Below are 27,262 nucleotides of genomic sequence, written 5' to 3'. Positions count from 1 at the left end.
ATGCGTCAAATCTTAACCGCAATTTACCTTTCACTCACGTTTCTCACAAAAAATACATTGTTAAAATTATGTAATGTACGGAACCCTCGGTGCGCGAGTCCGACTCGCACTTGGCCGGTTATTTTTTTAAGTAAATTGTAACCGCTTTCAGCTATGGTCGGGGTACATGGAGCTGGGCGTGGCGCTGGTGACGTCGAGCGCGCTGACGCCGGAGCGCTGGGCGGGGCGCGGGCCCGACCGGCCGCGCATGCGCGCCGCCGCCGGCCTGCAGGTGCTGGCCGTGTGGGGCCGCCTCGGTAAGGCGCGCTTTAGCTCTACGGCTACGGGAAGGATGTGGAATATCTTACAGCTTTCTCGAGCGCGGCAGCTTTTGAGCTCAATTTGAATTCGGAGTTTAGCTTAACGAATCAGTCCAGTTGGACATCAAAAAAGTGAAACCCTTGAAATAGTTTTTTTTTTTATAATTTTACCCTTGCCTGTAAATCGCCTCTATTTACGAACCTAGCTGATATACTTCCGGCCATTTATAATAGTAGATTGTGTCACAAGGGAGCAAAATGACATATTTACGGCGAGGGCGTACAATTGAATCCTAAACGAAGCGAAGGATCGTAGTGAGGGATTCAAGTGTTAACGCCCAAGGTGAAAATAATTTTGCTACCATGTGACACATACTGCTTTTCACATCACCTATGAGGGAATTACATACATATATGAGGCATTTTCTATGAAAAGGGACCTTATTGTCGATGTCGCTTACGCCGCACAGCGTCGCGCGGCATTGTATTTATATCGGAGCATCGTTTATAATGGCGTAAGCGCCATCGACAATAAGGTCCCTTTTTATAGAAAATACCACATATATTATTAGGTTTCAAAACATTGTTATTTTAAGCAAAGATCAATACGGACAAAGTGCCAAAAATATGTATACACGACCTTAGTATAGGTACATACTTCTGGCACTTTGTCCGTATCGATATTTTTAGACGTGACTGTACTGATAAATTAAAAGTACCTACAGCTCATAATTATGTACCTAATATCTTTTCAAAGACAGCAGCAAACACCTAAAATGATACAATGAAAATCAAGTACATTATTTTTGTAGATTTTTCTGGCAACAAATTAGCTCTTACCCCTTTGAACCAAATCTTCGGAAGAACACTATGAAGACTGATATCATTATTTATTATTATAAAGTTATTGATTTAAACTAAATATTTACAAATTTATACACAATACAGAACCGCATAATTATGCTTAGTGAAATATTTGTACAAAACTTTTTAAATTGCATAGACAAGTATGGCTGCGTTTAAGGAGACCTAAAATGTCAAAATAAAAATTAAATTATTAAACTAATGTTTTTTTACGTTTCTTTGTAAATATTACGCTAATTAATTAATCTACTTAATTTAAATATACTATTAATTAATTTAAAATACGCTAATTACCTTTATTGTTTACAATTACAACAAAATATTATTTAAGTTAGAAAAATTGTATGCACGTAATCGATTATAAAGAAATTGTAATCGATTACATGCATACTAATTTCATATGTCTTCGTGTCAATATTTCATACTGGCAATGTCCTTGAACAGAAAAATGCCACTTTGATCCCTCCTACCAGGGAATAAAAGTTCCCTTTTCGAATAGGTGATGTGAAAAAGTATTTTTTAACTCATTACTACTTTTTCAGGTAAAGCACAACTCCACCTAGTACCAGGCGCGGTCGGCGCCCTCCTGGAGATAACTCTAGTGGGCGAGCTCCGCCGCGCCGCCCTCGGCGCGCTAGTGTCCCTCATGGCGATGGAGCGCGAGGCCACCGGCTCGGCGCGGCGCACGGAGGCCGCGCTCGTCGACAAACTGGACTCGCTCGTCGCCGACAACAAGGCCGACGACCACTACCGCCGGCTGTTCGACTGCGTGTGAGTATTGACTCCCCCGCTAGTCGCTCATGGCGATGGAGCGCGAGGCCACCGGCTCGGCGCGGCGCACGGAGGCCGCGCTCGTCGACAAACTGGACTCGCTCGTCGCCGACAACAAGGCCGACGACCACTACCGCCGGCTGTTCGACTGCGTGTGAGTATTGACTCCCCCGCTAGTCGCTCATGGCGATGGAGCGCGAGGCCACCGGCTCGGCGCGGCGCACGGAGGCCGCGCTCGTCGACAAACTGGACTCGCTCGTCGCCGACAACAAGGCCGACGACCACTACCGCCGGCTGTTCGACTGCGTGTGAGTATTGACTCCCCCGCTAGTCGCTCATGGCGATGGAGCGCGAGGCCACCGGCTCGGCGCGGCGCACGGAGGCCGCGCTCGTCGACAAACTGGACTCGCTCGTCGCCGACAACAAGGCCGACGACCACTACCGCCGGCTGTTCGACTGCGTGTGAGTATTGACTCCCCCGCTAGTCGCTCATGGCGATGGAGCGCGAGGCCACCGGCTCGGCGCGGCGCACGGAGGCCGCGCTCGTCGACAAACTGGACTCGCTCGTCGCCGACAACAAGGCCGACGACCACTACCGCCGGCTGTTCGACTGCGTGTGAGTATTGACTCCCCCGCTAGTCGCTCATGGCGATGGAGCGCGAGGCCACCGGCTCGGCGCGGCGCACGGAGGCCGCGCTCGTCGACAAACTGGACTCGCTCGTCGCCGACAACAAGGCCGACGACCACTACCGCCGGCTGTTCGACTGCGTGTGAGTATTGACTCCCCCGCTAGTCGCTCATGGCGATGGAGCGCGAGGCCACCGGCTCGGCGCGGCGCACGGAGGCCGCGCTCGTCGACAAACTGGACTCGCTCGTCGCCGACAACAAGGCCGACGACCACTACCGCCGGCTGTTCGACTGCGTGTGAGTATTGACTCCCCCGCTAGTCGCTCATGGCGATGGAGCGCGAGGCCACCGGCTCGGCGCGGCGCACGGAGGCCGCGCTCGTCGACAAACTGGACTCGCTCGTCGCCGACAACAAGGCCGACGACCACTACCGCCGGCTGTTCGACTGCGTGTGAGTATTGACTCCCCCGCTAGTCGCTCATGGCGATGGAACGCGAGGCCACCGGCTCGGCGCGGCGCACGGAGGCCGCGCTCGTCGACAAACTGGACTCGCTCGTCGCCGACAACAAGGCCGACGACCACTACCGCCGGCTGTTCGACTGCGTGTGAGTATTGACTCCCCCGCTAGTCGCTCATGGCGATGGAACGCGAGGCCACCGGCTCGGCGCGGCGCACGGAGGCCGCGCTCGTCGACAAACTGGACTCGCTCGTCGCCGACAACAAGGCCGACGACCACTACCGCTGGCTGTTCGACTGCGTGTGAGCACCCTAGCTTCTTAATAGCGTATGCATCAAAGGAGTAAATCATAACTACTAGACGGTTAGCTGCTTTTGGGATCCTTTGCTGATTATATGCAAGGCAAGCGTATTCTGCCATAGGATCTTGATGACAAATTGATTATTGAATTGTTGTTGGACGACGCGGTGTAGACACATGTCTCTGCCCATGCCCGGTATTTGGTAAATTGGTTAATTTTTTTATGGGTTACGCGCCATAAGTAAGGTAAGGGCATTTTTATAAGCGATTGGATAACTGCAGCAGACTTAGGACTTGTTTATATACTGGTATAAGTAAGTAAGTAAATATTCTTTATTGCACCAATAATTATACATTTTACATACATGTAAAACAAAGAAATGAAAAGATAGTTTAAGTGCGATGAAAAGATATGTTAATTTATTCGGCTCGAAGCTTATGTTTATGATTAAATCTTACTGTTAAATAAAATTTAACTTAGTACCTATTATTTTATATTGATTCGCCACATTGTGTGGTTTTTTTTTATTAAATTCTTATTTATTGCACATGCCACATTATTGCAACGCAGGGAGCATCTAAGTTCTGTGTAAGTATTCGTTTAATTTTAATTTGTAGCAATACAAAATGAAACGGCCTAATATACTCGTACCTATAACGGAAATAGCAATACAAATTTTTTTTTTTTTTACTAGCCCAATCCAGTGTCCCACTGCTGGGCAAAGGCCTCCCCTCGTTTCCTCCACTCGACCCTGTCGTTTGCAGTGTCCCGCCAATTCGGATAAAATGCGTCTAAGTCGTCCCGCCATCTCCTTTTCGGCCTGCCTGCACCCCGGCCAGCACCATCTATGGTGTTCCGTGGGTCCCACTCGGTAACCATTTTGGCCCACCTTTCAGGGTGCATGCGGCAGACATGCCCAGCCCAGTTCCACTTAAGCTTAGCGGTCTGGACACCTACATCTACAACTCGAGTTCTGGAGCGCAGTTCCGTGTTTCTGATTCTATCAGTTCTGCGAACACCTAGTATACTGCGCTCCATCGCTCGCTGGCAAACCTTGAGTTTGGACTTTAACGCCTCAGTTAATGACCATGTTTGAGCACCGTAGGTTAGGATAGGCAGGATACACATGTCGATGAGTTTAGCAATACAAATATATTACTAAATCGCAATATAAATAGTATCGGTTCAAAGTTTATAACGGCCTCGAAAATAAAACGTGCTACCGCATGTTATGTTTGAAATGTGCGAAACTCCTATAGCTATTGACCGAACGTTAACGAAGTTTTTGTTGATTCGGCTTTCGGATTTTTTTCAAAATGGCGGAGCCACGGAGGGGTGTGGGGTCCACATAATTATTAATATGTATTATATATTCCATCACCAGACTTATGGAGCGCGTATCAACCGAGGGTTGGCGCGAGGCTGGCGCGGCGTTCGTAGGCTGCGTGACGCGCTTGCTGGAGAGGTTGCTCGACTACCGCGCCGTCATGCAGGGCGCCGAACACCGCGATAAGAGGATGGCCGCCACCGTCAACCTTCTTGTGAGTACCGTTGTTGTTATCTAAAGGGGCCTGTAATGTAGGTATACATAAATAAATGTGCACGGCGAGCCGCCCGCTGTCATGACCATTCGGTGGGTAGAGCAGACGGAAGGTGGACGTATCGCACGTGGACGCGGAACTCAACCTTGTGTTTTACTGAGCAAGCCCCCTCACAGTGACAGTTGACTTTACAGGGCCCACTGATTATCAGTCCGCCGGACAGTTAGAATTAAAATTTGACAGTTCCGAACAACTGACAGGCCGATATCGTCCGGCGGACTGGTAATCAGTGGGCCCCTTTAATAAACTTTAAACCTTTGCCGTGACTCGTTACGAACATAGGCAAAGGAACACAGGTACTAAGCTAGAGTCCGTAAAATCTTATGTAACATCATGTGACACGGACAGCGTGATAATATTGATAACTTGTAGGTGTTGTCCCTGTCACACAATGTTATAAAACATAAGCTAACTTTGGACCGATTTGAATAGAAAAAAGTGAGGTAGTGTCATTGTAAACGACCTAATTATTATCATAGAAATTTGACATTAACGATGACATGCAACACTTTGTCATTGCAAATGCCATGCGGAGTTATCTTGGTTCGACTCTAGGGAAACAAAATTTGCGGCGAGTGCGGCTTTAAAATCGGATTGAATGAGCTTTGATGGCTGAAAGGGTTAGTAAGTTAAACCTCATGCAAAACTCTGTCCTTGGTTGTAGTCACAGTCACGGTCCCATACGGTGGTATACGTTTTGTAGTAACTAATTTGTCAAACGATAGCGCAGATAGCGCTTGAAAAACGTAACCGCATAATTGGGGCTAAAATCATTAAATGCAACTTTTCTAATTTCTTCAGTACAGTATTTGAAGATGTGTTGTAGTATTGTGTGCATTTATTAAAAGAAAATAGCAAACAAATTTTGCTTATATTCGATTAAGGCTCTTATTTTAAATTTAATAGAAAAATATTAAGTACTTTCTGCGCCTACTAACGCCATCTATGTTTAAGTTTGAAAATTAAGTGTGTCAGTGTTGAAATTTAATTGCCCTGCGTTTTTTTGATTAAAATAATCAGATTAACCTGTCGCATGTGTGCGGTGGTCTAAAATTGTGGGTTAAAACCTCGGTCGTGCCGTATCGAACAAAAAATACGTTTTGGAAAAAAATGCAAAGAAACTACTGAAAAATTCGCCCCGGATCCTTATGAAATACAGACGAAAGGTTCATCTAAATTATATGTCCTGATCAAGTTAGCCCAAAAGTAGGACACTGTAACAAAAAACATTACCATACATTACGAAACGCGCGCTTTCGTATCAAAACACTTGCACTACTAGCGCCATCTATGGCCGCTCATTGAAATTAAATTGCAAGAGTACTGTGTATGTATATTTCACAATTTCGCGTTTTCACGCAGTTTTTCGACAGTTTTTAATGTTTATTCTTTTATCTGATTTGTTACAGAGCTTCTACAAGAACGAGATCGACCGCAAAGAGATGTACTTACGCTACGTGTACAAGCTGCACGATTTGCACATCGCGTCAGATAACTTTGTTGAAGCCGGGTGCACGCTCTTGGTAAGTCTACTGCACACAGTTTCTTCGAATTATAATCTCAATACATACCCACTATTACATTACTTTTATATTAAGGGAAACTCGAAAAAAATTTTATCACATTTTTGTACTACTTAACATATCTAAAAACCAATCTAACCATCGAATTTTAAGATCGTTTCATACCCTATAATTGGCTTTCTAATTCTATTATAGTTTTTTGATATGTATAGCGCTGTTGGTTTTCCATGTACCAAATTAAAATAAAAATAAAATAAAATAACACCTACGAAGACCGGTAGCGCTATCTATCAAGTTCGTTTTTTTTTTTTCAAATATTAATTATCGGCTTCTACACATCAGTTATTGTTGACGAAATATAATTTACACCGATTTGTCATACAAATTGTGCGAGAAATCGGTGAAAATTATATTTAATTTGGACATTCTAACTATAAGATGATTTTTATATTGCAGTTGTATGCAGAAACATTGAGTTGGGAAAGCGACCAAGTTGGTGTAGATCCAGAATACCCCGAGACACCGGAATGGAAGCGAAAAGAAGCTCTATACAATCAAGTCTTACAGTACTTCGATCGCGGAAAGGTAAATGTATCTTAAACTAGCGACCCGCCCCGGCTTCGCACGGGTTACCCTTAACAAATTATACACCTAAACCTTCCTCAAGAATCACTCTATTGATAGGGAAAATGAAAACCGCATGAAAATCCGTTCAGTAGTTTTTGAGTTTATCGCGAACATACAGACAGACGCGGCGGGGGACTTTGTTTTATGAGATGTATAGATAATAGCTAGAGTCCGTTTAAGCAAATCCTGTGTCAACTTACTAGTGGGTGGTTTGAAAGTGTGTTACCTCAAACTGTTTTATAAACACTTTTCGTCGGGTAGTCACACACATCTCTGTTTTGACATTTTGCTGGGACGTCAGTTAGCCGCGACCACGACCAGTGAAACCTGTGTCGAAATGTCGGTAAATAAAGGTAACAAAACAAATTCGCGATCTTCTTTGTCGTTATACTCTTTGCAGTGTCGTGGTCAACTGCTGACATCAGGCACAGATGTTGCTTGCCGTACGATTTCTCGCCATTTTCCGCGGTTGGAGGTCATTCTGGCAAATTTCGTTCACGGGCCCTTCCATGGCAGATTTGATTTGGTCAGCCCATCGCATAGGTGGCCTTTTATGCGGTCTTGTTCCGTTTGCTGTACCCTGCACCACTAGACGCTCTTTGGAGTCATTGTTTCGCCTTGAGATGTGACCGAAGAAACTGAGCATGCGGGTCTTTACGAGAGTCCAAAGGCGCTGCTTGATACGGAGTTCTTTAAGGATGGAGACATTAGTTCGAAAGTCTGTACAGGATATCCCCAGCATTTTTCTCCAGCACATCTCTAGAGCGTCTATCTTTTCCTCCCCAGTCTTTTGGATAGTCCACGTTTCCGCAGCATATAAGAATAGGGGAATAACGAGGGCCCGTACAAGCCGAAACTTCGTGGTGTTTGTGACGTTTCGATTCTTTCAGATTCTCCTTAGATTCAAGCTTTTATTCATAAAACATTGTATTTTACATGTCAAATTTTATAAGTATATAATAGGTACACACATAGTTATAATTAACATCGTACAAGTATCGTATCGTATATCCTTAACTTATCCATTGCGGTTGTAGCCGTACCCATACGTACGTAAATTCGCGATAGACCCGATTGTAAATGTGATTTAATGCTACAATCACTAGTCATATGTTTTTTCAGTGCTGGGAAAAAGGTCTACCTCTGCTGCGAGAACTGGCAACCCTCTACGAACAGAAGCTCTGCGACTACGCACGTCTGGCTCACTGCCTGCGAACCCATGCGACTTTCCTGGACTCGATATTGACTCAACTTCGCCCGGAACCCGAGTACTTCAGGGTCGGCTTCTATGGAAAAGGATGCCCGCTGTTTGTGAGAGTAAGTATTCTTTCTATTGGTAACGGTGCACGAACAAAACCTTTGTGACTAAGTACAGGTCGATTCACGAGAGCTGGCACCCAATAAAATGGTGGCTCTGACTGTATACCGATTTCGAAAATTTCGTTTATTCCATTCGTGCCAGCTTTCGTGAATCAACCTGTACGTCTCCCTCACTGCCTGCGGGCCCTTTCCTGGATTCTATGCTGACACAACTTCGTCCGGAATCTGGTAACTATGGTAACTCTGGAGCCTATGAGCGTCTAAGGCATTGCCTGGCTAAATGTGTGATTTTCCTAAACTCTTACTGACTCAATTACGACCAGCGGCGGTAGCACGGTCGTATTTTTATCGCCTGTCACCATGACTGTCACGTTCTAGTTCTAACAAGTATGTAAGTGCGAAAGTGACAGGGATAGTGACAAGCGATAAAAATGCAACCATGCTGCCATCGCAGAACCTGTGTAATTAGCTGCCTTTTTAGGGCTAAGGGCTAGCATTTTGTGTATTTCATGTGGCAGTTATGTATCAATAACATAAATGAGAAAGTACTTAAAAAAATCGGAAATATTCTGATTAGTAAACTAATTTTTCACACTGGTTTAGGAAATGTATAACTATACTTATTAATTGTTTTCTTTTTTACAGAACAAGCAATTTGTCTATCGCGGCTACGACTACGAGCGCATCGGCGCGTTCACGCAGCGTCTGCAGTCAGAATACGTCGCTGCACACATTATGATGCGCAACACACCGCCCGACGACTCTATCATCGCTAACGACTCGCAATGTCAGTGCTCAAATATTATGTACAAATCTTACAAAATATCCTAAGGTGGCATCTCTATCTTAGTTGGCCAAGGAAATTTTCTATAATATTTGTGATACTCCACATAGATCTAGAAAATTTCTCAGTTTCCGAAGAAGAACTTTCCAAAATGGATAATTCCTTTAATCTCTGTAAAAAACCGGACAAGTGCGAGTCGGACTCGCCCACCGAGGGTTCCGTACTTTTTAGTATTTGTTGTTATAGCGGCAACAGAAATACATCATCTGTGAAAATTTCAACTGCCTAGCTATCACGGTTCATGAGATACAGACTGGTGACAGACAGACGGACAGTGGAGTTTTATTAATAGGGTCCCGTTTTTACCCTTTGGGTACGGAACCCTAAAAAAAGATTTTTCCGCGTTAGTGCGATATCGGATCTCAACATTTATAATCCGATTTTTAATTCCTGTAGCCATCTCGCATGTGCATGTACTTCGCTTCTGTCGTATGTTGCGGACAACCTAAAATGGTTGCCGTATACCTAAATAGTGTAACATGTGAGCGACTTGCAGACATCCAGATCTGCAACGTGAAGCCGGTGGCGGGCCGGCGGCAGTGGGGCTCGGGGGCGCCGGAGCAGGCGCGCCGGTTCTACGCGTGCAACGACGTCAACACGTTCCTGTGCGACCGCCCGCTGCACAAACCTCCCATCGACAAGGACAACGAGTTCAAGGTACACTTACACTTACAGACGTTGATCTGTACAGGAGGGGCCTAGCACAGGAGGGGCGCGACAGTATCTCGCTCGCAAAATATACTACCCGTCCTTCTTTAATAAAAAGACGGGAAGTCTATCTCGCGGGCGAGATACTGTCGCGCGCCTCCTGTGCTAGCCCTGCCGCAACATGAAACTAGCTGTACGATAGCAGAGGGGCGGGCGCCGGTGCAAATTCGGCAGTTTTACGCGTGCAACGATATTTATAATTGAACTTATTTTATTGGACTTATATTGACCGGGATATAGACCGTGATTACCTTTTGTATTATTTGTGAGCTCCCGATATTTCGACGCAGTTACATGCATCATGTTCACGGGTGACTGAAGATAGCGGGTGGGTGTCAAAGTTGTGTAGACAGCTCTCTGTCTACCCTCATTCTTGCGCGTCGGCTGCGTTCACTTTCAACGTTACCAACGGTCGCATTCACACTTGTTGGTCCGGTCGCGTTCACACTCGTTGGTCTGTCCAAATACACTACACTCACGGTGTCACTACGCGTGTTTTGGTGTGTTTGCGTCGAAATATCGGGAGCTCACAAATAATACAAAAGGTAATCACGGTCTATATCCCGGTCAATATAAGTCTAGTGAAACTAACCGTGAATCATTCAAAACTCTTATTTTATTGATTATTTACAAATACCAATACAAAATTTCTTTATTAACAAAGAGGAGCAGGCAAGATTGACAAAACTAGGTAAGTATACATTTATAATACATAATAGTTAGATTAACAGCAGCCTTCACACTAGGTTAAGTCTGTGTCGTGAGGACTGTGGTGAGACAGAAATAGCAAAACGAATTAACAACTAGGTGGTGCTACAATACGAGTACATGAGAGAGTACAAATATACAATACGAATTTAAGTTAAAAAACTAACTTACATGCGGATAAAGACTAACTATAAAAATGAGTGGATGATGCAAGTGCTTATAATCACGATGAGAATTACTCTGCGCACGTGTCCGATTTACACCTCCCTGTGCGGCCGCCCGCTGCACAAGCATCCATGATGTCGAGTTCAAGATAGCAAAACTGCTACTAAACGCAAGTAACACTTTTACGAACAACAGAACAAAATTACGAATCGATTTCTAAACAGGCCCTAAATGCATTAATTGCAGAGGAGTAGGTACGGGTTAAGGAATGAAGGGGTAGAGGAGTGGTCCTCACAAATTATAAAAAGGTTTAATATTTAGAGTGAAAAATAATCTTGTCTCTTATTGCCCTATTACTATTCTACAAGTGCTTTTCTCTCTTTCGGCGTAAGTCAGTTCCCCTTTAATGCGCTTTTAAATTAATGATATATACAAACTTATTATTATTGATTGAAATCAAACTTATTCGTTACTTTCCATTTGCAGAGTCTCTGGATTGAAAGGACGACGCTGGTTACCGAAAACACGCTTCCCGGCATTCTTAGGTGGTCTGAAGTTGTATCAAGATCAGTTGAAGAAATTCCACCTGTTGAAGTAAGTAATAAAACTTGAAATATGTATAGCTCATCTAGTTTTATATTTTAGGCATGGCTCAGGTTATCCGCATCGAACTTCGTTTGCGTCGCGTGCCCTATGCATTCGTTAAAAATGTGTGACATAACCGTATTACCTATACTATACGCTAAATTGTCTACATTGAGTAACAACAATTTCCAGTTCGCCTGCGAAACAATGGAGTCAACGGAGCGCGAGCTCCGCGGCCTCATATCGCAGTACACCGCCGACCCGACGCGCAACATCAACCCGTTCTCCATGCGGCTGCAAGGCACCATCGACGCCAACGTGCAGGGCGGCATCACCAAATACGAGCAAGCCTTCCTCACGTCCGAGTTCGCGCGGACTGCGAGTCCGAGAGAAGCGGCTGCGGCGGCCAAGCTCAGGCGCCTTGTGGCCTCGCAGCTGGCTGTGGTGGATGCAGGACTTACTTTACATGGACGACTGGCGCCTGAAGATGTCAAACCTTTGCACAGGTGAGCTTTAACGATACCTAAGTTTAAACCGATTCCCTCCCAATACGAGCGAGCGTTCCTCACGGCCGAGTTCGCTCGGACCTCGAGTCCGAGAGAAGCGACCGCCGCGCCCAAGCTCAGGCGGCTTGTGGCATCGGAGCTAGCCGTAGTGGATGCCGCACTTACGTTACACGGATGGCTGGCGCCGGAGGATGTCAAACCCTTGCAGGGGTGAGCTCTCCTAGTACCTAAATTCAAACTGATTCCCACTAAACACGAGCAAGCGTTTCTCACACCCGAGTTCGCGCAGACCGCTAGGCCGAAGGAGCTCAAGCTCAGGCGCCTCGTGGCCTCGCAGCTGGCAGTTGTAGATGCGGGATTGACTGCATGGACGATTGGCGCAGGCAGATATCGAACCTTTGCATAGTTGAGTTCGCCACAAAAACGTTTGTAAAGATTTCACTCTTTGGTAGTTTTAAACAAAAGGTTTGTTATCACCAAAGAGGATATAATAAGATAGAGCGGTTCTGTCATAGTAAATTTTGTAACCACTGTAAATTCTCTGCCATCTTTAAAACTAAAAATGAAGATTTATAAAAATACGTTAAAATGTATTTAAATATGGATAAATGATTTTTTTATTTGCATTAATTATTTTTATATGATTTTTATATGATGATGACCGTCAACGCCCTCTATACGAGAGTAGGCCAAAGCTAGTGGCGCCATCTGATCGAGAATCAAATTTTCGTGATTTTCGAGGCACGTTTTTTTTCTTAGACTGTATCCATCTATTACGGAGTTATATCTATCTTTCTTATCACTCATAAATATTACTTGTTTACCATCATCCTTATGGTGTCGTCGCTCGTTTTAAAATTTACGGACTGACTGACGGATAAAAATAATCAGATTGATCTATTTTGCAGGCGGCTCGTGGAACGATTTAATCAACTGAGGCAAAACCTTGGGCCTGGCTTGGCCAGAGCTAGGCGGCAGATGTCAGAAAGCATTGTCAAGTAAGTATCCATTACCCCTTCCTGGCCCCTTTGAGTGTCCCACCTGGCAAATACCTCTCCCCTCTATCTCCTCGACTACCTTTTTTGTTCTTGTATCGGACAATTTCTAAGAAGAAAAGTGTCTTAAGTTGCGCCATCTTCGTTTGAGTTTGCATGCATGCCGCAAAGAAGAGACGTATCCAATATAATTTCTAATTTAGCGCCTCTTTTATATTTAACTTTTTTTTGGTTAATACTTCTTATTGCTTGTAGACTGGGCGGCAAAGACAATTGAACCTACATATGAAATAAATAATGCACATTTAGTTTTTAGAGCCATTTCCGTCAATAAAAAAAGGCGGCAAATTTTAAAAATGTAGACGCGAAGGGTATACTCCCATAGAAAATTTGAATTTCAGGCCTTTTCTACTGATAAAGTGGGTTTGCAGGATATACATCCACATCATTTCATCATCATCATTTGCATTGTGACGATCACAATGTAGATTAATGTAACATTAATGTAATTTGTACTGTAATCAAGTTTTATGTTGTCACTTTGCCTTACATCTATACAAGCTTAGTAAAGCTCTTGATGGAATAAAATAACTTCACTGTGAAGCTTCTTAGTCGAAGAGACCGAAGCCCATATCGTCGTCGGACTCTTCAGGCTCCTCCTCCTTCTTCTCCTCCTTGGCGGACTCGGAGGGCGCCGGCACGCCGGCGGCGGGGGCGACCCCGACGCCGGAGCCGATGTTGGTGATCAGCTCGCGCACGTTTACGCCTTCCAGGGCTTTGGCGAACAGGCCCGGCCAGTAGGGTTCCACGTCCACGCCGGCGGCCTTCAGGATCGTAGAGATTTTCTCGCCGGTGACAGCGACATCATCATCGACCAAGATGAGAGCGGAGTAAACACAAGCTAATTCAGCTTTTGATGCCATTTTATTTAATTATTTATTAATCATATGTTGTGAAATAAATATATCTAATCTAATCTATATATCAAACGTTTTTTTTAATATTATTATTAAAGCTTGTCGTATTTATATTTTAGCACGCCGCTACCGCCAGTGCCGCAGATGGATAAACGATCGCAGAGTGTACAACAGAATGACAACTACTATGAGGATGGCCATCTCTATAACAAACCTATCGTAAGTAATTCATACATAACACCACTTCATTGTCTAATTTATTCTAAACTCTATAAGAATTGTGTGCGGTGGATCGTACACCATCTTGAGGCCTAAATTGGAAATAATAACCTTGCATTGGCACTTGACGCCAATACATAATATGTGGAACTATGTTGCCGTGCCCTAGCAGGGCGTCACATGAACAGCTTATATTTAAGAACACCTGTACCTGCTATGTGATATGCAATAAATGATTTCAATTTAAAAAAAAAAAAAAAAAATCCTGCAGTTCACGCATGCTTCCCTTTGCATACAATTCGACAAAAAAGATTCTTACGCTCTGGGTATTAGTACAGCTACCAAGTAACAAGTGGCAATCGTTTATAGAGGACGCCAATCAAAACATAAACGGAACCAGACAGACTTATTTGAACTTAACTAACTTTTACCACGACCCTCGATCGGCAGTTTTTTTTAAATTTAAAATAAATAATTTATTTGAAAGCGTCCGGGCGTTTTCCTTGATCACCGAGCCTTAGGATGCTATTCCGCCTATCCAAATTCTTCGTCAAAAATGTGTATTGCATCTCACATTTTGCTTAATGAGAGAGTGAGACGCAATAACATTGGACAAAGAAAGTGGACCGGTGAAATACCACCCTTACCCGCTTCACAATTTTATATATGGAAATAAATAACCTCGTGATTTTTCGTTTGTATCCAAATACCCATCGCCATCAGCGGACACCGGAACCACCGCCGACATTCTGAACGAGATCAGATCGTTTCGAAATGACTTTAACGCAATGAAATCGGATGTTAACACTATTAAAAGCGAGATTCGCGCAACCTCACAGGGCCTGCAGGAGCTTAATGCAAAATGGAGCGAGCTCGACACCTCGCTTACTGCCATAGATGCGCGGCTGGTTCTCGTAGAAGACAAAGTTTCCTCACTGGGTCCCCTGCAGAAGAGTTTTGACGAGGCCTGTGTTACTATTGAATCCCTCAAAAACGATTTGAATAGTCGCGATCAATTCTCTCGCTTGAGCAACATTGAAATTTCTGGACTAACCTATAAAAGTGGGGAAAATCTTATGTCTCTTTTGACCGATATATCAAGAAAGCTAGGAGTTTTTGTGTCGGACTCCGACATCGATTCCATTCACCGAGTGCGTCGCTTTGGAACCATCACCGCTTTAGCGAGCGGCGGGGCCGGGCGCGCCGGCGCGGACCGCGAGCCAGCAGTCATCGTGCGATTCGTGCAGCGCCGCCGCAAGGACGAGCTGCTGGCGGCTATGCGCACGCGCCGGACACTCACCACGGTCGACATCGGAATGCCGGGGCCCCCACAAAACCTCTACATAAACGACCACCTAACTCGCGAAAATAAGCTATTATTAAAAAAAGCCCGTGCAGTTAAATCTAATTTAAACTATGCCTACCTGTGGGTTAGAGATTGCAAGATTTTAATGCGTAAAAATGATAAATCTAAAATCCTGCATATCTCAAACGAATCCGACCTTTCAAAACTGAAATGACTCATTATTTACGTTGTTTACGTGCTCACTTTACTGCTACGCCGATCAACGATATTACTATTACGTTATAAAAACAATTTAAACACACTCTCACTGACTATAACCGTGTTTCTAATTATACCTAAAATTACAATTAACTGCACTCGTTTTACCCACCCATACATACTTTTCTCGTACAGGCGACTCAACTTATTTTTTGTTACGTTCGGAAATTGTCTCAATAACAATAGCCCTTTAATATACCTATTTTTATTACCACATTTAATACTTTTGAATTTCATAATATATTATACAAACCTGTATTTCTCGTGACGACAGTACCTGACTTAAACGTTTACTATCAAAATGTTAGGGGGTTGCGAACTAAATCGCATTATTTTCTGGCAAACGTTTTGAAAGCCGATTATGATATTATATGCCTGACAGAGACGTGGTTGACGAGTGACTTTAACGATGCTGAGTATTTCTGGAATGATTATGCCGTTTACCGCCACGACCGGTGCTCGGCGCGCGGCGACGGCGCGGGGCGGGGCGGCGGCGTGCTGGTGGCGGTGCGCCGCGGGCGCGGCCTGGCGGTGCGCGAGCGCCCCGAGCTGCGCTCCGGCCCGCGCCGGGAGGAGCTGTGGCTGAGCATCGAACGCGCCGGCACCGTCGCGCCGCCGCCGCGGACGCGCCCGCCCGGCGCTGCCGCGCATCGGGCTAAGTTATTTATTGCTTGTTGTTATTTCCCTCACGGCGGTGAACATTATTCCGACTTGCAATCCTTTTTTGACTCTGCGTCCGATTTTATAATTAGTAATCCGAACGATAGTTACATAATTCTAGGCGATTTTAATATTAGTCATGCCATTTGGACGCTTCTTAATGGAAGCTTAGTTATTGACACAAACAACAATACGACTGCAACCTTAATCTCCGATTTCTTAAACCTCTCGGGTTTAAAACAACTTAACGGGTGCTCGAATGTAAACAATCGGATCTTGGACCTGGTGTTAAGCGATTTGTCTTGCTCTGTTACGCATTGTACGACACCACTAACCCCTGAGGACTCCCATCACAAATCTCTCGACATTAACATCAAGCTTCCTTTTCTTTCGGCCGCGTATGATCCTCCTAGAGAGAAATTACTTTTTTATGCTGCAAATTACGAAAAAATACGTGACGCTCTTTCTTCTACTGACTGGACCCCAATGCAATATATGAATACTGAACAGGCTACTACTCATTTTTACTCAATCTTAAATACTCTTATTAAAAAGTACGTTCCTCTCAGTAAGACAAACTGCTCTAGTAATCGTCCCCCTTGGTACACCCGGGCATTAGTGAAATTAGGTCGAGAAAAGCGTAAAATTCACACCAGGTGGAAAACTTACAAAAATCCTTTAGACTATCTTGCATTCAAGCTGTTAAGAACAAGAGAGCACAAAATGGAACTGGATTGCTATAATTCATACATATCTTTTGCTGAGAAAAATATCCGTAAGTGTCCTAAATATTTTTGGTCTTTCATTAAATCAAAGTTTTCCGCAAATAAAACCCCAGACTGTATGTATTATGGAGGCAATTCCTCAACTGACAGTGAGACAGTAGCTAATTATTTCAACGATTATTTCCACTCAGTTTTTGTTAAAGGTATCGCGTACCCTGTTTCTCCAAATTCTCATACTAACAATAGCCCGGTAGATATCTCTTCAATTAACATAAACAATAAACTCGTTCTTAAACACCTCCAACAGGTTAACACAAATAAGGGAGCGGGACTTGACCGTATTCATCCAATTTTAATCTCTCGCTGTAGCAAGGAATTGGCTACTCCTCTTACTATTATTTTCCGTAAATCGTTATCCGAGGGTTGTTTCCCGTCTGTTTGGAAAACGGCTTTAATAACACCAATACATAAAAGCGGAGATAAACATGATGTTACACAGTATAGACCCATATCTAAATTATGCATTTTTGGCAAAATATTAGAAAAAATTGTTACATCCGAATTGACAAATTGTATCATTCGTATAATTTCCCCTGACCAACACGGTTTTCTTCGTGGCCGTAGTGTTGACACCAATCTTATTACCTTCACTGATTTTATTTTGAACGCTATTGGCAACGGTCATCAGGTTGACGCCGTGTATACCGATTTCTCAAAAGCTTTTGATAAAATTAATCACACTATGTTATTACACAAATTATACGAACTCGGTATACACGGAGACCTCTACAGGTGGATTGAATCCTACATCCAGAACCGATGCCAGGCAGTATCACTAAGAGGCTATACTTCCAGATACTTAACCATTGATTCAGGGGTCCCTCAAGGCTCTCATTTAGGACCGCTTTTATTTATCATATACGTAAACGACATGGGTTCATCGTTTTCTAGTTCAAGACATCTAGTTTATGCAGACGATACAAAAATTTTCAAAATCATAAAAACAAAGAACGACTGCCTGGACATGCAACGCGATCTTGATAGCTTTGCCGCATATTGCGGTTATAACCAATTGCTTCTGAACCCTGATAAATGCAACTGTATTACTTTCACTCATAAACAAAGTCCCCTTCTTTTCAATTATAGTTTTTCAGGAAAGATCATAAATAGAATCACCAAGGTCCGAGATCTTGGTATTATTTTGGATTCTAAGCTTAACTTCATTTCACACATAGACCACATCTCCGAGAGGGCCTACAAGAAATTGGGCCTGATACTTAGACTATCTCAACCATTTAAAGAACCAAACACCCTAAAAGTATTATACTCCTCTTACGTTCGCAGCATTTTAGAGTTCGGTAGCGTCGTCTGGACCCCTCAATATACCGTTCACATAAAAAGAATTGAAAGAATCCAAAAAAAGCTGTTAAAGTCGCTCAATTTCCGCCACGGTCTGAATATGTCAGAGAATAGCACACACCGTCGTAGTCTAGGGCCACTAGATACACGACGTGTTTATATAGACCAAATGTTTCTGTATAAACTCTTAAATGGCCTTACTGATTCTTCCACTCTTCTTGAAAAAATTGTCTTTAAATTGCCTCGTATTCCCACGCGCCACCCCCAAACATTCCATATCGATTTTTGTAGATCTAATTTCGCCAAAAATACTTTTTTTAGACGAGCCTGTCATGATTACAATGTTAATTTCATAAATCTAGATATCTTCTCATTGTCTTTCGGTAAATATAGTAGTGGTCTGCGGAGCTTACTTTTTCCATAGCAGTCTTTGCTTTAAAAAAAAAAAAAAAAAAATTGTAATTGTTCTATAGTCTTATGTAACGTATGTATGTTTGTAAGCATGTTTGATACTTAGGTACTTTATTAGTTGTGTATCCAATTGTTACTTCTGTGTATCTTCCTATTTATAGGCAGTGCCGAACAAGCCCTGTTTCTACTTGTTATCAATATCAGTATGTTATAATTAATGGAACTATAGGTCTTATTGTACATCTGCAACTTTAAACTTATCTGTATGTGACTGTTTGTTTCCTAAAAAAAAAAAAAAAAAAAAAAAAAAAAAAAAAAAAAAAAAAAAAAAAAAAAAAAAAAAAAAAAAAAAAAAAAAAAAAACATATGCCATCTTGGTTTCGGACCAGTACCTAAGTTTTATCTTGTTTTGTAGTCTTACTTCATCAGTTACATTTTATTTCAGTACTCGCTAGAGGACTGCGTCGAGCAACGACCGGAGAGCATAATGTCAGCGAGTTTGCCATTGAGCGGTGAAAAGAGCGATGGTGACGACTCCATGATCAAGTCCGCGCCGCCTCTACCATCGAGGCCCAAGTCCGGCGACCCCAGGAGTCCTACTCGGCCTCCACTCGACAAGTATCGGTATTAACTCCTCTTTATATTAGTGCTAATCCAGTGACATCTAATAGAGCCTGAGGCCCGCTTTGGACAACTGAAACCAAGATAGTGGCGCGTCGGTTTGTACGAAAGCGACTGGCGTCTGTCTTTCGAACACAGCTGCACAGGGGAAAATTAAGCCTTATTGGGATTAGTTAAGTTTCCTGACAATATTCTCTTTTACCGTAGAGCAACTAGTGAATATCAAATGATATTTCCGTCATTACTTCTAAGTTCAAACGTCTAAAGAAACTCATTGCCAAGTTTCGAACCCACGATCTTCAGAGCCGCTTGCCCGACCGGTATGCTACTAGTTAAGTTTTTATTTCAGGCTAAGAATATTTGTTCGCTCAACAAAGGTCTCATAAACATTAGCTTTAGATTTAGATTCATTTATTTCTCAATAAGTATTACATGTTTCTATTACAATCGAATATAAAAATGAATACATATTAAGATCGTCAATATATAATAATGTACAATTAAAATATTTATAGAATTAATTGGCAGATAATATACTATAATTTTAACAGTACATACCTTACACATTATTCATTTACAATTTACGGATAGAATTACTCAAATAGTTTAAATTACATATTTGCGGTGGAATCAGTACTCATTGTTTAAGTATTCCTTTACACTGTAACAATGTCTTATCGAGTAGCAATTTCTTCACTTTGCGACTGAAGGTGTTGATATTAGTTTCGGCTTTAGTTTATTTTGGCAACTTATTATATAATTTCTGGGCATTTTTTTGTAATGTTCAATTATTTTAGCAATTATTTCTTACTTAAGACATATAATCACTCGTCAAAATGGTTATATAAGGGCCAGTTGCACCATCCACATTTGACAGACTGATCAACAGCAATTGGCCGTGAACTATCAAACTTTCCATACAATAAAATTTAGCGAACGCTTTAACGGTGACAGACGTTTTAGTGCAACCGACCCTAATTGAAGTGTACTCGTAATATTTCCAGCGATTCGTTGGACGGCGAGGCGGTGGCGGTGGAGACCCGCCGCCACAGCCGCGCGTCGTGGAGCGAGCCCGGCGACGCGCCGCCGCTGCCGCCGAGGGTCTCAGGTACATTATGTACATGCTCATAAACTTATTGAAACATTGTCACGTTGTCTTACTAGATATACTAATGGTGCATTTATGGCGAGAGCAGCACATGGAGGTCAGGGAGAAGCAAGTGTTTTCAAAGGTGTTTGACCGTAGATTAATGGATATGGATGTCAACGAATAGGATGAAAATACATTAGCTGTCACAAGTCAAGAGATAGAAATTATATTCTTGGTTTTATGGAAAAACATGATTGGACTGTTCGCTACTAAACCAAAAATATATATATTTATAATTGTATAAAAAATAGTGACAAATTAAACACCGCTGGGCAACCCGAAGCTTTGCCTCCTTTGTAAAATATCGCTCTCGATTTGTATATAGGCAAGTTATGTAAAAGCTTCGGGACTGAAATAAAAACTAGGCTTAATTTATTGCGGTTTCAGTCTTGCAAGTGCGTGCGCTTATGAAGCATGCCGTACGTTACACTTTTTGCGGTTCTTAAACCGCAAGAAATTATTCGCAGGTCATTCTAAGTTCTAAGCCTTATGAATGTCGTTGTAGGTTCGGCGCGGTCTTGGACGGAGATGCCTCCGGCGGTGCCGCGGCGGGCGCGCGACGAGGCTCGCGGGGGAGGGGCGGGCGGGGCGGGCGGGGCGGGCGGCGACGACGCCAGGGACTCCGGAGTCAGCGTCGGCGCCGGCCTCGCCGACCACAACTACACCAACGCCGGGGACCATCGTCGCCACCACGGTAACAAGAGCCCCGCACGACCGTCGGCCTCTACGTCACTCTATGACTGCTGCTCGACGCAACACGACATTTTCCCTAAGGGCCACTCCACACTAGCGTCTTTTGAGTGTCGGTGTTTAGTCAGCGCTCTGAAAAATGACGTCGCTGGACAGTCGCGCCAACTGCGCCGAGCGGCAGGCATAGAGTTACCTAGACGCCGACGCTCGGGAGACGCTAGTGTGTGGTGGCCCTAATACTGATAATAGCGTACCAAAGTAACCAATCGAATCAGCTCCTCTTTTTAGTGTTCCGTGCAAAACTTTGTTTTATTTTCCTAGTGTTTGTCCCGGCTCGTAGGGGCCAGGAGCCGCTTCCGCTTGACAACTAATCCCAAATATTGAATCGGCTACTCTTTATCAAACATTAAAATCAAAACGTTTTGTTATAGCAAAGACTTGTGTGATTGTTGTGAAAGAGATGTAAAATTTAAAAATCGATTTCACTAGACTTACATTGACCGGGATATAGACCGTGATTACCTTTGTATTATTTATAAGCTCCCGATATTTACATGCTACATGTTCACGGGTGAAAGGTGATCACGGTCTATATCCCGGTCAATATAAGTCTAGTGAAACTAACCGTGAATCATTCAAAACTCTAAGAATCGATTTATAATATTGCAAGCACAAAAACATAAATTTACAGAAATAACAAGAAGACCTGTGACAACATTTAATTTAGAAAACATTACCACTGCCTACCTATTACTGACCGAATAAAACACATACAATCGCTTCTGTGAAACTAATAAACGCTTTTAGTTTCAGATTTCGATCTGACTGTGGAATCTCTGCGCTACGAGGAAATAATCTCAATGATGTCGGAGCCGCTGCGCGTCGACGAGGGCGAGACCCCGCCGCCCATCCCGCCCAAGGGGCTCGGCCACCTCAGCAGCTTCGACTCCGGACACCACGAAAACGGCGAGACCAACTGCTAAGCCCTTAGGTAAGCTGTTTAGGAGAACTTATCTAACCGTTTAAAAAAAATCAAAGGCTAGAGCTTCCTTAAAAACGCTAGAGCTCCAGCTTAAGCTTTAGTATAAAATATCCTGCCAAACTATATTTTAAATTTAGATCCTGTGACATCGAGATTAAAGTTCAAAGTTGCTTCCCGTCAAAACGGTAGAACGATTAGCGCCTGTAAAAATATGTAGCAATGATTTTAGGGCGCCATATTGCTTCTCAAGTTTACTCCGTCACTTCCTGCAACTCGTAACTTTAAGCTTGTATTATGAGATATTCCTTTTTATTGGGTAATATCGTATTCGCTAGAAATATAGCATTAGTCAATGTATTATTTAATTAGGCATGCATATCATTCATTTTAGAGGTGTGACTGCGAAGTGTGGTTTGTGACGGTTTATTTCTTAGTGCTACCTTTAGTTTTTAACCGGGGCCATATAATACGTGATACAGAATTAAATAAAAACTCAGAGATACATCGCCAAAATCGAATAAATCGTTCCACTAATGTAGATACGTGCAATTCCGCCATTTTATTTTGCGGTAACAAAGAGAATCATTTTAGTGATAGCTCTGAGAGTTTATTAGATATAAGAAGATTATGACATGGAGATTTGTAATAGGAATTGTTTTAGTGTGTGCAGATTTTTTCTCAATATATTATGCACAAATGCTATTATTACATTTTATTTTAATATTTTATTTTATTTGAGAATAAATGTATTTCTATTTTTTTTTAGAATTTGTAATATAATTTATATGCATAGATTACGTGTACACCGTCAAACCTGGAAAAGCTATTGTTGCTCGTTTGCTGAAATATTCTCCGTTGCTCTTAGTTTTGCATTTTGACGTAGCTATATTATTTTTCACCACACCAGCTGGTAAAGGCTCTCTTGATTGCTCAAAAACTGATAAGAAAGTGAGGCAAAGTAATCAAATGCAAATTTTGAGTTGTTTTCTTATGTTTTCTGGTAGAATTGACTTTTAAATGACGATTTTGAATGATAAATATTTAATAACATTCATTTTGAATCGATTTGCTTTGATTTTGTTTAATATTTTACAGTTTATATTTTCCTTGTCTTGGTGTAGTGAAAAATTTTACTAGGCCACGGTTATTAGTTATTTACGAAAAACTATAAAGCACTGCGGACTCTAATTAAACCAAGGGATTTGATAGTGTACCTACATAGTAAAATTATGCTTAAGCGAGAAACAGTATTTCAGATATATGTTAAAGCTGGCAGGTTTCACGGTATAAAGTTACACTTGAATGTAGATATTCTTGTAATAATTTTATATGAAATTATTAACGCGCAATCAATTATGTAGTTAATTATAAGACAATTTTACTTTGTGACAATAGAATCCAATGTAGTCTGTTTTATTTTAATGATCTTCCGCTACTGCTCAACTAAATTCATGCCATTTCTACTAAGGCTGATTAAAAAGCAATCTAAATACATGCATTTTTTTATTGCATCAGAACAATATAGGCAATAATGAAGTCTTTATAATCCTACATTGGCAACAATTAAGAAATTGGCAGCATTACCCTTTTCCAGGCATAGTACGATTTAGCGACTACATCCGCGCCAATACAATTTCAACTTTAGAATTCCGATTTAAGGTTCAAATTAGATCTCACTTTCGGGAAAAGTGACTTGTCTTGAAATGAATCATCAAAGCTGGAATAATTGGAATATATTTAGATTTTTTGGGAAAACCTAGATTGGTGCGGCCTGGAAAAGGGTTTTAAATGAATACAATAGTGCTTAAAGATAACATTTGCATGAGAATGAAACGCTGTTGGCAGCAAGCAATAAAAGGTGCATCCCGTCTGTTCTATATGTCCGAGTACTCATTACGAGTTTGATCTCGAGTACCTACCCAGTGTTATCTATATAACAATGACTTTCTTTTTATGGACGTATGGGAAATACCCGCAATTTGTAGACCTCAATATGGTGCAATTTTTTCATATTTTTTTATACATGAAATTCTCACAGTGTTTTGAAGAGTTTATACCATCTTATTACATTTAATGTTCTAACTATATGTATTACTAGATTGATGTGAGATATTCCAAATTAAAAGTGATTTAGTTTTAGATAAATAGTATTGTCATTCAATTTTTCGGCTTTAAGTTTAGATCTCGAATGTTTTATGAATTTATCTTTGAGATGACTTTAAATTAACGCATTTATACAAAAACATTTTTTAGGCATTCTTTAAAATAAAATGTGCGAACAACACATATTTCCGACTTCTTCTTACACAGGTTTTCATGATAACGTGATATTTTTATACGTTTCTATTCAATACTGTAGTTTTTTTATCTTGTACTCTTAAGACCTAGCTGTTAAGTTGACGTTTTCAACGAACAATATACATGTTTATTCATATGTTATTATACACTTGTAACTCATACAATTTGGTTAGTATTAGTACATGCATGTTGGTATAGTTAGTAAGCAATGGACACTTATCTATTTGATGTTCGGCATCATAACCAAGTAATAAAAGGTGTTCCTAAATGTGATTTTTCAAGTTTGTTTCTTTGAGCCATGTATCTTATCGAAGATGATCAAAGCTCATCGAGACGCGTAAAACAATAAAATTATGTTGAACAAGCAATAAAACAGTATGAGCTAACTAGGCAGCTAAAATTGAGTCGCTTAACTTCAAACTCGAGTAAATCCATCTGTCAGATTACCAATGCGATTTCGGTATTAAGAAAATGTAATAGGGTAGAAATTTGCTGAGAGGGTAAAATGGATTTACCCGAGTTTCAAGTTAAGCGACACAAATTGTTAAAGGTGGTAAACTAGAATTACTTGGTCCATATTAAGCACCAAGCTACCTTCTACTAGAAAAGTCTCGCACAAATACCTCCCAAACAGTTTAATTAACGTGGTAGTGCTGTTGTGGAAACAGGAATCTGCAAGCGGTTCAACATATTGTGATTAAAGCCATCATAGCGTGTCTAAGATTAGGTTGGAAACAAACTAAAAAATATATCTAACTTTTTATATATGATTAATCGTAAATGCAGTCGGACATATTATGCGCATAATCCTGCACGTTGAAAAAAATAAACGATACACGATAAAGATTTTGAAAACGGGTAGGAATAATTTTATTTTCCACCAACTGAACGATAATATAAAATACAAATGTTTAACCTTGGCGGTGAAAAAATACTGTTTTTTTATAAAATAGTTTATTGAAAACAGATTTACAATAATGGAATGTTTCTTTTTTTTGCGCCCGGTGCTTAATATGTCTAACTCATCGGTTATACAATGAAATTTCAATTAAATATGTATTTATGTTTCTGTGCATAGTATCAGGCTTAACATTTTTAATAATGACTAAGTTACCTATGTAAGTTGGGATGAACTTGACTGAAATTATTGATAGTTTGTATGTAATGTACACAAGTGATTATTGTATTACTTTAATGTATCTCATTAGGATAGACTATTATCATTATTCCATGTAGCTAAAACATTATTCGTAATTAAACCAAAAATTGATTCGGCTATTTTTGTAAACTTAACTATTCTTTGGATTCCTTATTTAGTAAATAAATCGATTATTTCGCATAGATGCTACGGTCTTCCACTAAGATTTCTACAGACTGTTCGAACTTCCTATAGGCTATTTTTATGGCACTGATTGAATTTTGCACTTAACTATTTCTATCGTCAAAAGTATGTCTCGGCGTTATATGAATATAGTGTAAAAGCAGCGAGGCGACATAACGATCGGGCACTAACCTTAACTACGTTTATTTGGTGTTTTTGAAATACTTATTGATATTGTCGATAAGACTTGTACATTTATAAAGTCAAGAAATACCTACAAATCTCCAGCTGATATAAGTCGCAATCAGTATTATTGATATTTTAAAATAATAATAACATTTCGTTTGGCTGTAAGAACTTTAACTTCACTGTTTATGATTGGTGTATAATGTGGATGGAATGATTGGTGTAAAAACTAGCGTCTAGTGGAGGCCAATGCAATGTTAAGTACAAAGCTTAGTCTTAAATTAAATGGAAATTATTAAATAGTGAAGACATGTAGCCATTTGTAATTGAAACGGTCTATATAAATATATAGAATGGATCGTACAAGTTGTTTGATTTTAATCTCATTATTAATAAAATATAACAAATTGCTGCAATCGCGTACGGAACGGACACCAGGGGCCGTGGCCAAGTTGACAATCATTTATCCACGAACGCTAATAGAATGCGTATTTTGGCATCTTCTGTAAGTAAATGATTGCCAATTAGCTATACCCCCGGAACAATGAACTCCTGAGGTGTCCCCTGCGCACTGCCGACCCTTTTCTTTATAAGGCTAATATCAAAGAGAATATATAGGATAAGGGTTACTGTTACTGTCATAGTAAATTTTGTAGCCACAGTAAATTTACTGCCATCGATTGAAACTAAAAATGAAATAAAATACCAAAAAAATTATATACCTATGGATAAATGTTTTTTTATTTGTATTTATTATTTTTATATGATTTTGACCCATGTTCTTTTACTGATATGTGTTAAAATAGTTAAATAACAAACGAACCCCCTGAAAATATTACATATCTAAACCCTAAAGTTGTGAATGGTGTACCTAAGCTATAAGACTCGAGCCGCGACTGCCTGTCTAGAAGCCTCGAGACTTTAAGGTTCGCGGCTTCCCGGTACGCTCGAACTTATAAGCTTCAAATTAAAAGGTTTCGTTGCTACTTTCGAGCGCAAAAACCTCGAGTATTTAGGCCTCAAGCTTTAAAGCCTCCTAAGCTTTGAAGGGGTAAGTCCATAAGGTTTGGAGCATTAAAAAGCCTCAAAAGCGATAAACATTTCGATGAAATTTGGACAATCACAAGCACGTCCGAAGCTACATAAGCTACCCAAGTTAGTAATTCCACGCAGACCAAGCTGCGGCCAAAAGCTAATACATAATAATATTAATAACGCTTATTGCCTAGAGCGCTTATTTTGTTTGAGCTCAGGCCTG

At 41.4% G+C, this 27,262-nt stretch overlaps 2 protein-coding genes across 2 annotated transcripts in view; one reads left to right on the top strand and one right to left on the bottom strand.

Moving 5' to 3' along the window:
• The window catches only part of LOC134742831 (dedicator of cytokinesis protein 4), a 92,282-nt gene extending 65,916 nt beyond the window's left edge, over window positions 1-26,366 (top strand). Inside the window, exons 20-35 of the mRNA XM_063676017.1 lie at window positions 152-296; window positions 1,706-1,934; window positions 4,704-4,860; window positions 6,330-6,443; window positions 6,900-7,028; window positions 8,193-8,387; window positions 9,036-9,177; window positions 9,731-9,891; window positions 11,302-11,409; window positions 11,593-11,906; window positions 12,815-12,904; window positions 13,938-14,037; window positions 19,202-19,380; window positions 20,382-20,485; window positions 21,033-21,221; window positions 22,025-26,366. Of these exons, the coding sequence (XP_063532087.1) occupies window positions 152-296; window positions 1,706-1,934; window positions 4,704-4,860; window positions 6,330-6,443; window positions 6,900-7,028; window positions 8,193-8,387; window positions 9,036-9,177; window positions 9,731-9,891; window positions 11,302-11,409; window positions 11,593-11,906; window positions 12,815-12,904; window positions 13,938-14,037; window positions 19,202-19,380; window positions 20,382-20,485; window positions 21,033-21,221; window positions 22,025-22,200 (2,532 nt within the window). The 3' untranslated portion in view covers window positions 22,201-26,366. The remainder of the gene's footprint in view (window positions 1-151; window positions 297-1,705; window positions 1,935-4,703; window positions 4,861-6,329; window positions 6,444-6,899; window positions 7,029-8,192; window positions 8,388-9,035; window positions 9,178-9,730; window positions 9,892-11,301; window positions 11,410-11,592; window positions 11,907-12,814; window positions 12,905-13,937; window positions 14,038-19,201; window positions 19,381-20,381; window positions 20,486-21,032; window positions 21,222-22,024) is intronic.
• On the bottom strand, window positions 13,428-13,836 carry LOC134742734 (large ribosomal subunit protein P1-like). Its single transcript, XM_063675923.1, has one exon. It carries the CDS (start codon window positions 13,822-13,824, stop codon window positions 13,510-13,512), a length of 315 nt encoding a protein of 104 aa, XP_063531993.1. The 5' UTR covers window positions 13,825-13,836; the 3' UTR covers window positions 13,428-13,509.
• Window positions 26,367-27,262: the final 896 nt, after the last annotated feature.

Source organism: Cydia strobilella, chromosome 7, assembly GCF_947568885.1.
Source record: "Cydia strobilella chromosome 7, ilCydStro3.1, whole genome shotgun sequence".
Taxonomy (NCBI): Eukaryota; Metazoa; Arthropoda; class Insecta; order Lepidoptera; family Tortricidae; genus Cydia; species Cydia strobilella.
Note: the sequence above shows the minus strand (reverse complement) of the source record. Positions and strands in the feature narration are given on the sequence as shown.

Bases quoted from the DNA above. Each gene is read 5' to 3' on its own strand.
- LOC134742734 (XM_063675923.1), bottom strand. From the start codon at position 13,824: ATGGCATCAAAAGCTGAATTAGCTTGTGTTTACTCCGCTCTCATCTTG.